At 40.2% G+C, this 19143-nt stretch overlaps 1 protein-coding gene across 8 annotated transcripts in view; it reads right to left on the reverse strand.

Moving 5' to 3' along the window:
- Positions 1–19143, reverse strand: part of tjp1a (tight junction protein 1a) — an 86134-nt gene that overhangs the window by 40320 nt on the left and 26671 nt on the right. The window contains exon 1 of one of the 8 annotated variants that reach the window (XM_079555666.1): positions 10026–10429. The exons of the other annotated variants lie outside the window; for them this stretch is intronic. Within the exon in view, the coding sequence (XP_079411792.1) occupies positions 10026–10049 (24 nt within the window). The 5' untranslated portion in view covers positions 10050–10429. Of the gene's footprint in view, positions 1–10025; positions 10430–19143 lie in introns of those variants that run through there. 8 annotated transcript variants of the gene reach the window in all.

The following is a 19143-nucleotide window of genomic DNA, read 5'->3' on the forward strand; positions in this document are numbered from 1 at the left end:
CTGATTACAGTAAAAGAAAACTCTACTGTAACTTTAGAAAGTGCAAAAGTTATTTTTTGCATCAAGTTTTCTTATTAAGCCGCATTAGTCTTTTTCGTTTTGGTTCTGATTTAGAGTTATTAACATTAGCTTTGATTTAGAGTTATTAACATTAGCTTTGATTTAGAGTTATTAACATTAGCTTTGATTCGGAGTTATTAGCATTAGCTTTGATTCGGAGTTATTAGCATTAACTTTGATTTAGAGTTATTAACATTAGCTTTGATTTAGACTTATTAACATTAACTTTGATTTAGAGTTATTAGCATTAGCTTTGATTCAGAGTTATTAACATTAACTTTGATTTAGAGTTATTAACATTAGCTTTGATTTAGAGTTATTAACATTAACTTTGATTTAGAGTTATTAGCATTAGCTTTGATTTAGAGTTATTAACATTAGCTTTGATTTAGACTTATTAACATTAACTTTGATTTAGAGTTATTAGCATTAGCTTTGATTCGGAGTTATTAGCATTAACTTTGATTTAGAGTTATTAACATTAACTTTGATTTAGAGTTATTAGCATTAGCTTTGATTTAGAGTTATTAGCCTTAACTTTCATTTAGGGTTATTAGCATTAGCTTTGATTCAGAGTTATTAGCATTAACTTTGATTTAGAGTTATTAACATTAACTTTGATTTAGAGTTATTAGCATTAGCTTTGATTTAGAGTTATTAGCCTTAACTTTCATTTAGGGTTATTAGCATTAGCTTTGATTCAGAGTTATTAACATTAACTTTGATTTAGAGTTATTAGCATTAACTTTGATTTAGAGTTATTAACATTAGCTTTGATTTAGAGTTATTAGCATTAGCTTTGATTTAGAGTTATTAACATTAACTTTGATTTAGAGTTATTAGCATTAGCTTTGATTTAGAGTTATTAGCCTTAACTTTCATTTAGGGTTATTAGCATTAGCTTTGATTTAGAGTTATTAACATTAACTTTGATTTAGAGTTATTAGCATTAACTTTGATTTAGAGTTATTAACATTAGCTTTGATTTAGAGTTATTAGCATTAGCTTTGATTTAGAGTTATTAACATTAACTTTGATTTAGAGTTATTAGCATTAGCTTTGATTTAGAGTTATTAGCCTTAACTTTCATTTAGGGTTATTAACATTAGCTTTGATTTAGAGTTATTAGCCTTAACTTTCATTTAGGGTTATTAGCATTAGCTTTGATTCAGAGTTATTAGCATTAACTTTGATTTAGAGTTATTAACATTAGCTTTGATTTAGAGTTATTAGCCTTAACTTTCATTTAGGGTTATTAGCATTAGCTTTGATTCAGAGTTATTAGCATTAACTTTGATTCAGAGTTATTAGCATTAACTTTGATTTAGAGTTATTAACATTAACTTTGATTTAGAGTTATTAGCATTAGCTTTGATTCAGTCAGACTTATTAGCCTTAACTTTGATCTAGAGTTATTAGCAATAGCGTTGATCTAGAGTTACTAGCATTAGCTTTGATTTAGCGTTATTAGCATTAGCTTTGATTCAGTTATTAGCATTAACTTTGATTCAGCGTTATCAGCATTAACAGACCTAGTCTTCACAAATTTGCTGGAAAAAAAACAACTTGTTCAAATTGTAAGATACAGCGATATATTTATGGCAATGTTCAAGATACAGTAGTTATCAAATATAGCAATTTTTGAATATTGTGCAAACTAAAAGCTTTTCTAAATTGCTCGATAGTCACAACAGAAAAGTACAGATCCACAGTCAGACGATGAATCCCTCGACTGCAGAGGGGAAATGAACAGTCAATATTGTGGAAGTTGCAAATGAGCAAACAGCTGAGTGCGGTGCATGTGCAAAGGCATGTAGGGCAACCAGCCTAGGGTCGAATCTGTTCCAGCCGCGGTTTCTCTCTCCCCTCTCTCTCACCAGCTGAGCCTCGGCTGCCACATGCACTCTGTCCTGCCCCCGCCCTCGCCCCCTCGCCTCACTGTGCACTCTCACAAAACGCCCTGTGTCAAATCCCCTGTGCCTGAGAGGGGCTGATAAAGCCGACAGAGACCAGGCCATGGCGCTGGTGAAGAGGAGAGACTACTGCTATAACACTGCTGCCTCATGTAAACACTGGGGGGATGATAATGGTGCGAAATGGGGATGTTATGGCATGAGGACAGAGCAGAATGACTGGAACAATGTATCTTCATAACACGGTGCTGTCAATATGAAGCCACTGCACTGCTATAGTTGCAGTACGTTTCAATGCTCATTTGGCATTCATTTACAGCCTTATGCTCTTCATTTATCCAAGCTTGGATCCCCTTGTGGATTTATTACAGCATGGAACGCTTTGTAACCACGAGGAATGCAAGTAGCAGGGCCAGAACTAGGTAGACAAGAGGCAATCATTTTGATTGTCAATCTGAAGCCCATCGATAAAATCAAAACTGTGTCAAACTCAAACCTTTGGTGCAAAAAAACAATATGCAAAACTATATACAGAGCAATAACAAAAATGTGCACGATAGAGGTCGGCCCGAGAGACTGAAGAGGAGAGTTCAGCTGGTGGATGAAGACCTTCAGTCAGATGGACCTTGCAAGGATGGAGACTCCTCAATCGTCTCCCTAATGTAAAACCCATGGAAGACCTGTATCTTTGATCGCATTGGCCCAAGAGCTGAGTTACTTTTATGATAAAGCAAAACAGCAGCAAGATTCCAGTGGCTAAAGTGAAGCCTGCCCCAAACCGTGAAGTTTTAACATAAAAGCAGCCGCGCGCATCTGTCTGGGCAGAGGAGTATTTCAAAATGAAAAAGGCTCAGTGGCGACACGCCGCTGGTTGCCTCCCCTCCTTGCTTCCTCCCGCGGCAGACAGAGGAGTTATAGACACAGACTGGGCAGAGCACAGTCATCCAGGTGGTTTAGATTCTGCTCCTTCAGTCTCGCGCCAGAGGAGACTACTTCAACTCAAAAACATTTGCCCATTTGTCTCAATGTTGACCAGCGGACCAGCAGTAAACACCCATTTTACCAAAGCAAATTGACAGTACTAGCAATTTTGTTGGGGAAAAGAGTTTTTATAGGACTTGATGACACACCCTTGTTATTGCAATAAAAAAAGAAAAAAAGAAGTCAACATTGCGAGGGATGTGCTTAGCCAGGACTACGTCATGTTGCCAAAGTTACACGGACAAACACCAGAAACATCCCAGACACAAACGTTTATGAAATCAAGACCGCGATAAGCCCAGTCATATTAAGAGGGGGGTTTGTTTTGCAAAACTACTGTCAGACTCTACTCCACCCAGGCCATGCATGTGATTAAATGGAAGCAGACGTTTATGTGCTGCATAAAACACTTTCTAAAATGGAAGTGCCCGGGCCTTAATGTCATGATTACAGCCTGGTGTTTTAAGATCTGCCATGTGACTCTGATTAGAACCGCTGCACTGGTTCCTCCCACTCGCTCCTCCTCACAGTTCAGGCGACTTGTACTTCAAATATCAAGCAAATCTTGGTCAAATCTATGGTTAAAGTTCAATTATCAGCAACATCAGCGACAGGTACAGGACCAATCATGTGGCGGTGACAGCCCTTTGTTTGGAGGAATCAAATGGGAATTATTTAGTGGGGCTCATCACAAATCCATTTTTTAAAAGAAAGAAATGTAGTTTTTAGTAGTATGATCCCGGAACATAGACAAAGTCCAGATGTTGTTTCACAGCACTGCCCTTCTATTTTGTGTTAAATGGCACCAGAATGGAAAACATAGAAGTACTGATAATAAAAGTTGATATTTCTTTTCGTTGCCATAAAGCTCAGCCCCACTCTCTGGCCTCCACCTGCCTCCTCCTCCTCCTGCTCCTCCTGCTGCTGCTGTGTGCCTGGGTTTCCCTCAGAGATGAAAGGATCAGTCCCGATAAGGTCAGACATGTTTGATAGGTGCCAGGGCAACTCTCCACAACTCAAACACAGCTGTTTTCTCTCAGCGCTTTTGGACAAAGCCAGAAAACTCCTGGAGTCACTGACCACGTTTTACAACATGTACACACTTTCTCAGTCATCCAGGTAGGCCATAAAAGAAGCCATATGGAACAGGTTACCTTTGCAGCATTTCAGTGTTGTGTAGTGTTTGCAAACATGAAATCTGCTACAGTTGAGTGAGTTTTGCGGGGATTAACCATTAGCCAAGCCTGCAATGGAAAACAGTAGCTAGTAGTAGATGTTGCTGACAAATCGACCGAGCAAATGACATCCATAGTAACCTGTAAACACACAGACTTTTTATTTACTCCAGAATCAGTCTGAATGAGAGGACACAACAAAAGAAAAATGACAATACTATACTACGCCGTCCCTCGTGTAAAGAAGTTAATATTAGTGAGTGTTTGACCATTCAGTGACCCAGTGGCTGTATGGGTGATTAGCTTAGCGGCCCCTATGATGCTTCAGGATCATTTATTTTCAGGTTTTTTACGGTTTCTGGTAGGTTTTCTGAATATATTGTAATTGTAATTATACTACCAGAAACCTAAAAAAACAATTCATCCTGGAGAATCCTACAGGCCACCGGGATGGTTTTGTTGTAGTTGCCATATATAAATGAATAAACAATGTGTATAAAACTGTACAACACTGCCCTGGTGGTTAAAAATCAAACCATCACAAATACGAGGCCAAAACCCAAAGTCAAAAAGCAGAGTTGAACTAACAGGCTGTGACTGCAGTTGGCAGCTGCCTGCTCTTATAGAGGCAGACGGCATACACCTGCTCTCCTCAGGGCTCTCAGGACGTCCCATCAAAGGCCACCATCAAAGACCCCTCTGTCTGTTTCAGGAGGACGCTGTGCTCCACGAAAAGGCCATGTTCCGTGTAGACTTCTCAAAAGGGCTGCACAATATAAACTAAATAACTTGTTTACCTTAATAAATCCTTTTCGTTTGTGCCTCTGGGTGTAATACAAGTATTAATGGGATGATTGGGGGGTCTTTCATCTGCCTCTGGTGTCTCTGGCCAGAAAACCGCAATTGCAACTTTCCTGCCTCCGGGTCGGAGTCACCAATAAAGACTAATCGAATCACGAAGAAGCTACCAGGCTAACAGACAAAGCTAAGTGCAGGCTAGCGCCACTTAAACAGAACTTACAGCCAAGTTTGAGTGAAAATTATTATCTCCATTCAATGTGTAGTTGGATGCACAATATCCCTCTCTCCCTCTGTCTTTCCTGTCAGTGTAGTATTTACTCTCAGACAATTGATGGTTAAAAAAAACACAACATGCTACGACACCTGCAGTGGAAAAGTAAGTAAAGTAAGGAAGTAAAATTGCGTTACATTGCGTTTATTGTGTTTAAAGCAGTACTAAGTAACTCTTCCCCCTAGAGGCCATAAGCGCAACTGCAGGTGTAGTAGCAAGTTACGATTTTTTAACTTATTAATTGTCTTGGAGAGTAAATACTACGCTGACAGAAAAGGCGAAGGGAGAGAGGGTTACTGTGCATCCAATTATACAATGGAAATATTTTTTTTCACTCAAACTTGGCTGTAAATACTGTTTAAAGTGACGTTAGCCCGCAATTAGCTTTGCCCGTTAGCATATTAGCTTCTTCTTCGTGATTACATTAGTGTGTATTGCTTTCTCCGCACCAGTGGCAATCAAGTTGCAAACATGGTTTTCTGGCCAGAGACACCAGGGGAGATGAAAGACCCTCCAATCATCCCGTAAACACTTGTATTACCCCCACAGGGACTACGAAACGGAGTTATTAAGGTAAACACGTTACTTAGTACCGCTTTAACATGCGTTTTTGTGGCTGCGTGAGCAAAATAACAGTAAATCTCAGTTGGATGGAAGAACTCAGTGATATTACATGCACACTGGGCTAATCCTCCTGCCTGGTGTTTCTGACCTCTAGCCCCAGTGGTGAGAGATGACCTTACTACGATATACTGTGGCTTTTTGCGTGGCGATATAGCGACACTAATATAGCGATTACAATAACATGGCGATATTTTGTGCCACTCTTCAATCTGCAGCACACTTACTTGCATGTCGACAGTTATGCAGAGGCGAATGAGACTCAGAATGATGCATCGAGACAGAAAAAATAAATAATAGTAGAGTGGTTGTCTCACTAACAGAATTAATGTCTTCATAACAATAACATCTCAGACAAATAGTTTCGCAATTTATGACGGTGGCTCAAACTGAAAGTGGAAATAGACTTGGAAGTATTCATTACAAGAGTTTCGAAAGTACATGATTAAAAGTTGTTTACTTGTCTTCTTCGTCTGGCATAAACAACCGCAGTCTCCATGACGACCCGGCCCATGTGACGTTCATAAATTACCGCGCAAACCCTCCCCTTCAAGCAGCTGTAACAGTGTTTTGATTTTGCTATAAGCACTTGTAATGAAAAGTGGATGAACGTAACATGAATCAGTTTGACGGCGCGCTCCCACCGACTGTTTCAAACAAGCTCAATCATTTCTGCAGCAGCCACTCGGCCTCCTCTTGATCCTAATTACATTTCCCTCCTTCAGTGATGTAAATGGGAGATTCGCAATCATCAAAGCAAAACAGGCTGTTCTGGGCCTGCTGTGCCACGCTAATTAATACAACCTTCTCCTCGCTAATGCATCTCCATTCATTTGTCTTGTCAAAACTCGAGTCCGCTGATGCACTAAATTATGCTCCGTTTTGTGCTGCGTTCACATAAATGGGCAGTTCTGGCCTGAGGGTCCGCACAGAACTGAAGCCAGCTGTGGTGAGCGCGTGTCCCCCGTATTGGGTTCTTTGGATACTGCGCTACAACAAAACATCTGGAACAACAAGAAAGCTCTGGGGTGAGCCATAAATTTCATCTCAACACATTTTGTTAGTGCGCTTAAAATGTGTAAATATATTAATAATTCCATTTTTTTTCCTTTTTTTTTTTACAGATGTTTTGTTGGATTCTTGTCATTGATTGTCATTGGAGCTTGTACATGGTTATACGGAAGCTCCGTACATTTGGGTATAGTTGGTATAGCAGGGCTGAGCGATATTATATTTTTGTAGGATCAGAACGAAAGAGATGTGCCTTGGTATAACTCTTATGTACCATATGGTGTATTTTTTTATTTACGACTGTAAATGATGAAATTCTTTGACATTTTGTACGATCATAAACGATTTATATCAATATGTAAGCACAGACTCATGCATCGGTTTCTTGCATGAGTCTAGTGGAAAGTTTATGTGAAGATTACTTGAATGAGAGATAAGGGGTAGGTTTACTATAAGTTCTTGAACTTCTTCCTACTCCTTTTGAGCACAAAGTCTTGTTTTGTATTTTTTTACTTTCTGTAAAATGTTGACATACTTTTTTTCTGCTCAAATGAATAAATAAATGAAAAAAAAGAAAGAAAAATGAATGATGATATTAGCCTTTTGTTCATCTTCTGAACAACAGCTTTGTTTAATATTATCTTGTGGTTGATCTATTGCCCACATCTAACATGACAGAAGTTAGCGCCTTTGCTGAGGTCTACATTCTAAGTGACTGATGTTTTGATATTCATCTATTTATAACGTATTTTTGTCCACTGACACACCGTGTTCATAGTGTATCTAAAAAAAAAGTTGTTTGCACAATACTGCAATAGCATCTCCAGAAAAAAGCAAAACATCCTTTCATTTAGGCTTTTTAAAAACGGAGCTATTTTTAACAAAACGTGTCTAATCTTATCTCTTCTGATGGCAGACCCTTCCCCGGTTAAAAGCTCACATCACAGCTGTAAGCTGCTGTAAGGCAGTAAGCATATTTAAAATATCTGCTTGTCTCACGCAGAAACATGCCCAGCTGTCGGGAGGTCGAAGTGGTCTGGATGCAAATCTGAAGTGAGGATATCCTTTCTTTCATTGGGGGCAGAGCAGGAAACGTGGCACCAGGCGTAAACTCATTACTTTTATATATTCACGGAAAGCTGCAAGGGTCAAAACAGCAATTACACTCACAGCCCAAAAAACTGTCATTATGCAATGCAGTGTTATTATGCCAGGCTGAGTGGCAACTTCAAGTAGGTCCAATTATCAATGATCATATACTCTATTACATACTTCATTATATTTGGAGAAAATAGTGATATGGGAACACAAAATGAAGTGAATTTTTGTTTTGTTTAGTACGGCTTCCTTCAATGGCAATGCAAAAAGTCGTTTTACTTTTACTGCACAGTAAGTTGGTGCTTCTGTGAAACTTTCCACACTTTCTGAACTTGTCTTAAGTTGACGCAAACCATCATAATGACCTCCAATGACCACATTGCTCTTTCTGTTTCTGGAGGGAGGTGAGAAAGATGGATGTCTTGTATAAAAGGTGGACAGCGCTGGAGACAAGCCTCTCTGTCTAAACCAAGATGTGTGCCACATGTGAGCGGCCGTCTGAGGACAATCTCAAGGCCAGATTCTTCAACACAATGTTAGCAAGCATTTGCGTGTAACTGATTCCAACCTAAGGATATCAGTCATTGTGGGAGTCAACAAGACAGAGGAGTATGGGACGCTGTGAACCTTCATGGGAGAAAACACCACCTTGTCAAAACAGCCGAGACAATAAGGCTGCGCATTGAAATTTGATGAAAGGCCAAATGTTTGTGCAATGTACTTTAAATGTGTGTGCGTGCTTAGAAAGGCGCCAAACAAATAAAATGTATTATAATTACTATTATTATTCAAATTTGAATGACTTAATTAACAAGAATCGTGCATTTTAGAACAGAGGTCTAAACTACAGGGTTAGGAGGTTTGTTATTCGATTGTGAATCACCTTTCAGTACTATTCCGCAGTATGAGGAAAACTTCAAACACACCAGTGACTTAACGGCCATTATTCTGGTATTTGTCTAATGTGTAAATCATCTCTGGCTCAGGCCCAGTGTAAACAGTGTATAGTAGTCCGGTCAGAGCGTAGAGGTGTGACAGCAGCACTGGCGTACGTACAGTGCACCATAACGTCACCAGCTGATGTAGTGAAGCTGGTTTCGTTGGACAGGAAGAACCGCCCAGACCAGCACGGTTACACAAACACACAGCACATTCCTCACTTGTCAAACTGGAGAAAAATCCATATTCCAAACTCTGAACACACAATATCTAGGTCTAATATGAGGCTTGACCCAGTTGAAACTAAATTCAACCTGCTGTTCAGCTGCGTTACAATATAGTTTCAATAGCCAAATGACTAAAGCATTTTACAGGCATTAGTCACACAGTACAAGAACAGAGGCACCGGATGGGTCACTAACTGATACACAGCTGATGAAAGGTGTGTGTGGAACAGTTTAGGCTGAAATAACACAAGCATGACTGGTATGACGGCTACGAGAGAGGTTTTGATCAAAGGTATTAAGGTATGGCGATGATGACAAGGTAACTAAATATTTACAAAGACAATGCAGGCCTGTAAGACAAGGAGGATAAACATAATCTCGGTATACAACAGCAAACTTAAGCGGATCTATGCTGAGAATCTCTTGATGAAATGGCAGATCCATAAACAATATCTGAGATTTACAATAATGTGTCCCTTTAGCCAGCATGCACAGTTCTCTTGGCCTAGTTAAAGCAAGTTGCAAACTGAAACTTTGGCAATCAACAGGTAGCTGCCAAGTGAATGGACCCTCTAACATATTGGGTTTGATATTTATCAAACATAATGGGCGTCCAGAAGAGGCAAGAGCAGCACAATGATGGACCTGGGTCAGACAAACAGCGTGGATGGTTGTTTAGTTGGGTGGATGTGTAACTGGGTGGAGATTCCTGACATCCCACAGCTACACACAAACATACAAAACTTTCATCACTGCCAGCCTAACTCCAGATTACACACAGAAAAGCTGCAGTGTAGATGCCGTCTGTGAATTTCGGAAGCTTCTTTGCATTTCTGTTTGCTTTGCACAGGAGCAAACAGGCGTCACCAGAGGTTAAACGCGAAAACGTAAACACTTGCACTTGAAATGCACTCGGACAGGTACCCACCTTATTGGAGGCTTTGGAGGACATTTTACACTCGTATTCCGCTCCAAGGAAGCAGGGTAAAAGTTACTGCAGTCTGTGTTTTGGTAAAAAACGTGCGGTATTCCCTTTTCTAAATGAATTTTCGCCCAGCTGCCGCCGCGCCGGGCTACGATGTTATTTTATTTCATCCAGGACGAGGGGAAACATGTCACGAAAAGCCGTATGGAAAGTCCAAAGTTCATGATCTTATCTTCGTCGATTCAAACGCCGAGGTTAATCCAGTTTCGTGTGAAAGCATAAAAGAAAGTTTAGCGTCAAAATGAATACGTTTTAGCCAACCTTATGTGAGGATTTCCTCGCTAACCTCTGGATGAAAAGTTAGGAAGAGTAGGCATCAGTGGGACGGTACACAGCAATGGCAGGCTGCTCCCTGCTCCGTAAGCAGCGGCCGTGGCGAGGCTGTCCGGACTGTACCATTGCACACACAGAGGGGTGGACAGTTTCACACAAAACGGGGGCACGAGATAGTTAAGCCAAAAGGAGCAAATGCGTGGCCGAATAACTATATAGGCAAATGCAATTTCATAGTTATAGACATATATCTGTGAATATTTGCAATTAAGCGTTTTCTTAATAATAGCATAAAAGAAAGCGCACCCCCGTTTTCCAGCTTAATACACAGCCTGGGATACAATGAGGAGAACCGACGCTGCTGTCCTGCAGATGCTGAATGCTCACTTTCGCTGTTTTGTTGTTTTAGCGGGTCCAAGAAGTGTGGTCACCTGAACACTTCACTTAAAAAGTGTACACTTACCAGTATGTTTTAAGGTTGCTGTTACTCATAATAGGTAAGCAAAGTGAAGTTTTAAAGCCACAATCAAACGTGCACCCCTATCTGTGATGCCCAAAACAAACAAAAGCATTGAGGAGAGTGCCTGTGGTGGATAAGTCACCTCACAGGAAACCCCAAATACCACTCAGTCAAGCTCCTGCACTTCCTAAACCAGACACCACCCACAGGATGCAACAATCTCAGCCAGTATTGTTCCACGTTTACTTTGAATTCCAACAAATATTTCTGTGTGGCCTAGAATAGTGACGTTAGAAACTTATTTTCAATCATGTAGAAAAAGGCCGCCTACCATAACAACAGCCAACTAATCTTCCTGAATATAAAGTCCTTGTTTCTTACTCTGCTCAGATCAGTGTTGTTGTGTCTAGGTGGTCTAAGGGGATAATTCCCACCAGACAATAATCCCACAGGGCTGGAATACCGCCGTTGGAAAAGCATACATGTCAAGGGCTGCAAGCAGAGAATGACCTCGACAAAGGACAGGTCAACAAAAAACAGGACCATGACAGAGCAACAGGCATTGAGCTATGCATGCATTTTTTTTTTTTAGACAGGTACCGCTATTTTAAAACATTTGTTCAACTTTCCCGAGAACAGAAGACAGTACACAAAGCCCCAGATACATACTAATATGGATGCAAGTCGCTCACTCCTTGTGAAGCACCTCAGTTGTCTCTCAGGATCGTACAGGGCAGTCAGCAAAATGTTCAACATAGTCTAAAATACTTTCCAACAAAACCGTTTCTTCAGTTTGCACAAAACCTACGTCTGTGTAAGAAAAAAACGGTCAAAATCATAATATCCTGCGCTGCTCCGATAGCCTCTGACTTCGGTCCGCACCTGAGTGATGGCAGATGAGTTGTTGCGACAGCGAAGAGCACGGCATTAGTGACACTCCAGTTTGATCAAAGCCACTCTTGTCTGTTCTGCTTGCGCGCTGCTTGCTCTCTCATATGCACATATAAAGAGGCGCAGCTTGGCGGGACAGTGTATGGCTTCAAAGCTCAGGTGCTCTCATGGAAGAGCAAGCAGATGGAAACAAAGGGGAACATGGAGGGCCACATTTGGAAGGCTGCACATCACAGGGTTCATTCAGCTCAGCCTCTCCTGCAGCGGATTACCTAATGTAGAGTGAAACAGCATAACCTGAGCATCCTCCACATGTACCACTGTCTACTGATGCACATAAACAGTGGAAATGCATGTGTTAGGGGCCTACATGCAGTGGTTGTTTTATCTCTCTCTTCATCTGTCCTGCATTAAAGTGTCTTTGAGAGGCGCCGGTACACACCTCTGGTCTATCTGCACCCCGTGGCCTGTAGGTCCTTCTCTGTTTCCCTGCACTAATGGAAATCAGCTGGGATGCCATGCAGGTCCATCGGTCAATGTCATTGAAAGCTGAAGCCGAGATGCCAATAAATGTGCAATTTTAGAAAGAAAAAAAAAACTACAGTTCAGTGACTGTCAAAGTTTTCGCATCAGATCTTTAATATGTGCTGTGCTTGTTCTGTTCTCATACTCAAACACTGCTCTTTATTATCAACAAAGTGGATATTGGCTCTAACATTTGCCTCTTTTGCTAGTGGTCTAATGCTTCATTGTTAACCCCAATCAAAGTACTATTACTTCTTAACACTTGTGACCAAATAAGGACATGAGCGATACCTATTCCACTAATTGATAACCAATTGCAATTCGCCGAGAAATCACGGTGGTGTAACCCTCTCAGAGTAATAACCATATCAACATGTCTGATTCAAGAGGCCAACTGTTTGTGGCCAGATTAGTATAACATTACAGGATTAGCCAGGCATCTCCTGTATTCGGTCAGGACCTTTCAACACAATGTTCTTTCTTCTTCTTTTTTTCCACAAGCCACACGAGGGTCTCTTTTTTTTCTCATCAAATATTGAATAACCACAGATAAGAGCTCCCGGATCAGAAAGCTTTTTACAGATCCGAGCGTTTAGCTTTACAATGTGCAACGAGGCATCCATCTTGTAGGAGTGGCCCTAAATCTGATCTACCACTAGAAATGTCAACTGCTTTCCTGACATCCAGCTGTCACATATTCAAAGATAGTCGACCATAAATCAGACTTTGTCATGATAGGAGCACACCACTTGTAGTCATGTGTAAAACACTCGTGATGATTAAAGCAAATGTATATATACCCAGAAGGGCTGAAAGATTATGGACAAATATCATTAAGATTTGTAATGTATGTTTAATATGAAGATTCAGCTCTCAGTGTGCATTTTTAAACACCTTCATGAGCATTTACTTGTTTGTAGAGGTTTAAACTACAGGTAAAGCAGCTTTTCAAGAGACAAGTTATCAGTGTTGTTTGATGCGAGGTCATCCTATAGAACTTAAACAATTGCATTAATTAAAGTTGCAATTACAGCTCATTTGTGACCCTTTATAAATATGCAGAATCAATAAACGTTACTCAGCACTTACTCAAAGTTGTTTGTTTGTCTGATTTGTTTTCGAGTCGCTGGCAAATCACAGAGTTCTTGCAAGAATAATGGGATTTTATATCGAAACCGACACAGACGCGACTGGGGAAACTTTGTTAGGGCAAAATCCCTGCAGAGGATCTCCACTCTGATAGTGAGGAAGCTAAATTTACCCCAAATAGAAAGTCTGTGATCAACCAACCAAAAATCCCTCTTTCTGCTCCCCTTTCTAAATTTGTTCTTTTTGGGACACAAGGGGAGCTGGGCCATTTATAGCATGTTTTAAGAGAGAGGGGGTGAAGTGAACTAGAATGAACTAAACTAACTTGCACTCACAAAGGTAATCGAATAACCAACTTCACAACAGCATCACTGAAATCTTGCCAACTACCTAAATGTATGCCCTCTGCACAGTCTGCAGGCAGACAATGAAAAACACAGGGTTCTTTTGCCGCATACTATTGGCAAAATGAACACACTTTGAGTGTGGAACAGGTCAGGGGTGATTTATGAACTTTGAAAATGTGCAGGACAGTTCCAGATTCAATATAGTGTATATAAATGCACTGTACTTTATGCAAGCAGCTGTGGAAGAAGAAATGGCCAAGTAAACACGATTTCTCAAACTTTTACTTAAGGTATCCTTTATTGGAAACAAAACAAGAAACATTCATTCAGTGTATGTTCCTTGAAAAAGTCCATTGTGTTAGTTGCCAATAAAAGCCTCAAAACAATTCCCCCTCTACCTTCATTGTTACTACATTCCAATATGAAGCAAATCTAACCCGAGAGACATTGTGCTACTGTTTGATATTATGAGAGCAAAATTATCAGTGTGCTTATTGGCTTTCTGTCCTTCAACCCTGGTCATGTGCAAAAAAAATAAAAAAAAATCAGCACGCACTGTTCTGGAGTTATCTTTCAGACGCAAAGGCTACAAATTAGTCTCCAGCCTAATCACGGTCTTAGTACATGATGAATATTCAGGACGCCTGGATGATTAAAAGATTATCATTGCCCGCAGAAACAGACAGCAGACACACAGGCATAACTCGGCGGGATTCATAAACGCGCCGTCTTGCAAATTTCTTGTTCTTGTGTGAATAACTCGCGCCCAGGCACCGGCGTGTGAATTTTATCATCCAAAAGGTGCACTTGGTCACACATGGATGCAAGAAAATATTAAGATGACATGTCACAAATGGGTATTGTCAATATTGCATTTATACATAGTGGGAGTGCATTAGGGCTGAAACAATTAATCGATTAATCGACAACTAATCGATTACTAAAATAGTTGTCAACTATTTCAGTAATCGATTAATCGTTTTCTAGTGAACACAGACCAAAATTGAGCAAAAAAGACATGACAATTATGTATTTTGGATGAAAACCTACTTTGTTTTTAAAGTGAGGGTCTGCAGTGTTTTGTACATCGTAAATTTCATAAATATCTGTCTTTGTCTCGTCCAATCAGAAAGCAGAATTAGCACAAAGAGCCTCCTACAAACGTTTACTTTAAGTTTACTCCATCCACATGTCCTCAAGCGGCGCCACTTTAGCTTTATGTGATAAAAAAATTGAAAAAAATTCAATTTCCATGCACCTTTCACAGCCAAGCGATTAATCGATTAATCGTAAAAATAATCGGTCGATTAATCGATTACCAAAATAATCGTTAGTTGCAGCCCTAGAGTGCATACACTGCTATGGATGAAAGGTACACAAGAAGCATAAAAGAGAGAAGTTTGATTGGACACATAAAGCGTCAGTGTAGCGACAGTGTAGGAGCATTCGTCCTTGGTTCCAAAGTTATAGATTCAATCCTGTTTAAACCAGTTCATATTGTCATTGTGTCCTTGGGCAAGACTCTTTTCCTGTGTGAATGTGGTTGCAAATAATAACAAATTGCACAGTATTGCAAATCCAAATGTCCTAATTGCAATACTTGTCGCGAACATTAGGCAAACTAGTCCCTTTAGCGTAGTGTATAACTTCAGCTCTCGCGCTGATATCTGGCTTCCTGGTGTAAATGTTCCAACGATCCCGTGTTAATAAATTGTTTAAAGCCCCCGTGCATGTTCTGCCCCTCCGCAGAGAGATAGACTTATGGACTGGTCAGTACAACAGCTGCGGTTCGTATTGCAGCGTTGACAGCGAGTGGCGGGCATTAAAGTGCCATTTGACACATTCTGTAAGCAGCATGTAATTGAATTTCAAGGAAGAGTTGAGATTTACAAGTCTAACATTGGAGCAACTGCGACTCCCGGACGAGCAGGGTGTAGTTATGCACTTTACACAGGAGATTTATAATCCCGTCAGCGGTCTAACAGGGTAGAGGCATATGGGCAGAGTTAGATACTACTTCTGTAAGATAGATCTGATTTTACTGTAATTTGAGTATTCGGATTGTCTATTGTTTGTGGCTATAGATTGGTTTAATTCACCTGACCTAATAATGATCTGAAGTGAAATCACAAAAGGTCTGTATATTATGAAATGAGTCATTTTAATTGGGGGTATGATCTCCATATGAACAATACTATTTTATCTTCTCTATCAGTGTCCAATGTTATAGACTTTGGAATGTCATATCAAAAAGAACCACCAGAAGTGATGATGTGACAATGCGCATACAAACAAATGTGCATAAAATTTGAAGTAACGTGTTGTAAAACAGAACTGCAATAGCCATGGTGTTTGAAGAATAGGTACATGAGCAGCACTGTAGCTGACGAAAGAGCTGCCCCCCTCGAGCCGCTCTGATTGGTCAGAGGGTTTTATCATGGTACTGCCTGTTACTGCTGCATTCCAACAGAATGAAGCTGCTGGCACTGAGCACAGCAGTGGAAACAGTGTGAACTTCCAGGGAAAAATATAAAGGAACTCAAACTAAAATAGTTGCACTAAAGACCCACTGTTTAATGTAGGTAGAAAAAATGTCAACTGGTCACTCAATTATGGAAATGTGGTTTGAATCAAAGTCAATTTAGGTTTGAATTGGAGTGAAAACAGCGCTCGAACCAGAGCAGGGCCGTTCAACATCTGCAACGAATATGATTGGTCAAAGCGATACGGTTGTATAAATATTATTTCAACTTTGTTCAGCCACCTACGAAAATATGTCAACGCAGATTGAGTTTCCGTTTGTACAGCTTGCATCAAACATGAGTCTGCTCTTATTCCTGAAAGTTCAATAGGTCATTTTGCAAGACTCTGTCCGACGCAGACACACTTTGTGAAAGAAAACGATTTCATTTTAGTAAAAGCATGCCCGAGCATATCTAAAACTACTTTATAGTTTAATTGTAATGTACAGTGGCACACTCAATGGGCTAGCATTTAAATGTGGGCAGCATACAGTATATACATATTTATTGAAATATGTACAGTATGTGAAAAGTCATAAACTCTTTTAATAATTATGCAATATATATTTAACTTTCTAAGTATCACCAGCCCCAGATCAAGATCAAAACTGTGTCTAAAAGGGTTTAGAATTAAATTGGACCAAATAATAAACTGGGTGTCTAAACCTAACTTGAATGCATTACAAAAGCAAAATCATTAAAGTCTAAAATTACAGATGACCTTGAACCACCTGAGGAAAGCCCAAACACTATCAATGTACCACAGTTTGAAAAACACAACAAATAGCACTTTTGATATTTGTGTAGCTGGCTACTGACCAAACTAAACAAGCTTCAAAAGATAAACATTTGAATGTAGAAAGCTCATATTAAAAGCAACATGACTCAGCTTAAAACACGTTCATAACCTCACATTGTGGGGATGCTTTTGGTGGAGCAGTGGCTACAGAGGGGACTGGGTAAAGGATGAGCAGCAGGAGCAGTGAGCCGCAGCGGCCACAGGGGCTGCTAGGAGCGTCCGCTGATGAGATGTGAAGGGACCCAGCCTCTGTGTGTTACTGACTAATCCTTTGTGCGGGCACTGCCAGCCTCCACACTCATCAGCTTTGGTGTTCTCTTGTCAGGCGCATTTTTATAACGACCCACTGGTCAATTCGAGCTGCTAATGCCCGACACAACAGACCATAATGGCGGGTGATTATGGACTGCTGTTTGAGCACATTTGTGGAGTGAAAAGAAAGAAAAGCACCACTAGCAGTTGTGCCGGCTCCGCGCTCAAAGGCCCAGTCTGATGAACTCAGCAGAATGGGGAGCGCACCCAAAGCCAGTCTGAGCCACCTCTCAGGGGCTGTGATCTGGGGCCTGGGGTTGGCAGGGCAAGAGGGATTCACAATGCAGCTCTGTACAGTGTACTGACAGCTATGAGCTCATACAGTAGACCATCAAAGCCTAAAGATCAGTGCAGCATTGTTTTTATGTTTTTATCCATGCTGCAGCAGGACATTTGAATGCATATGTTAAAGTGTGTAAATACTAGTGTGTATTATTATAATTATAAGCAATGAAAACATAACTTTCAATTAAAAGAAAAGGAAATAATCCTTTGTTTTGCAATAGTTTATTTGCAAGATAACTCTGAGTCTGAAATATTGGCCTGATTAGATACAGTACATATTGAGATAATATTCATCTTTACAGGGGTCAACAATATCTTTGATCAACTAATCTTCACTATTGCAAATAAAGAAACAATATTTGTGTCGCATGTGTGCTTGGATGGTAGGCTTTAAACCTTGAATATGATCGAGGTGATGTTTGTTGAATAGATTGAGCATTTATAAATGCTGGGCCATTTGTTGTTGTGCAACATATGTATCTTTTTCACACGTGCATTTCTCTGGAATTCTTCTACAACATCATAATGTCAGGATTCTGATACTGATTAGCAAGACATTGTCAGAGGAAAGAACTTGGAGGAGGTGTGAAAGTTTTTTCTACATGACACTATATACGATTGCTCAAAGTTTCACGTCCGTCAGTATACTACAATCTTTACATTATTAAATTGTCTTGCAGTGACAGGTTTTACTTTGTGAGATGTACAAACTGGCAGTATACCACCATTTTCAAAGGAGGTTTGCAGTATTTGCTTTAGCTGCATGGATAAACAGTGAACATAGATGTTATCTGCGTATGTTTGCCCTCACTTCTGCAGTCACATGACCTCCTCAGGTGACCTGACCATGTGACCTGAAAGGTAAACATCATATAGGGAGGCTCCTGTGGGACAGTTACAGGGTAATGCAGCCAGATGCAAAGGCAGCTATATTTAGCTATGGACATATATGTATATTGATTCTACTCTTGGTCTGCAGTGGAAACTCAACTACAAAAGCACAACATTTTAATTTGGCATGTAAAAAGAAAGAGCAGAAGAACTGTTCATTGTCAGCAGGGGTAGAGAAGATTTTAAAAATGTGCAACCAAATAAAAACTTGGTAAAAAAAAAAAAATGGAGTTGATTTGTTTCATTCTAGCATATGAGAGCGATCTGGCATATTCAACACGTCTCTCCAGGGTCGTTGGTGTCATGAGGTTAAGAACAAGGCAAGGTCGGTTGTAGCCTTTTTAAATGTTTTTTTTTTTAAAGTCATAACTATGAAATATCACAGCTTTACACCAAAAATATAGAAGGTCTGACTAAAGCAGAAAATAAAATCTTGAATCGACTTTATTGGAAACTCATTATGATGCAACTGTTAAGGCTGAACCAAACATGCATATCTTTAATTACAGACCATATTGGAGGGAACATTATGCAGAGGGCACTACAGTGATTAGCTGTGTTGTCATGCTGTTAGTCAGAGCGCAGAGTGCAACAGCAGCAGTCCCCCGGGAAGGTCAGCCCCTATGACACACTGAGCAGGACAAGAGCCTTTACAAGCCCCCACAGT

The sequence above is a fragment of the Gobius niger genome, assembly GCF_951799975.1.
Source record: "Gobius niger genome assembly, chromosome: 4".
Taxonomy (NCBI): Eukaryota; Metazoa; Chordata; class Actinopteri; order Gobiiformes; family Gobiidae; genus Gobius; species Gobius niger.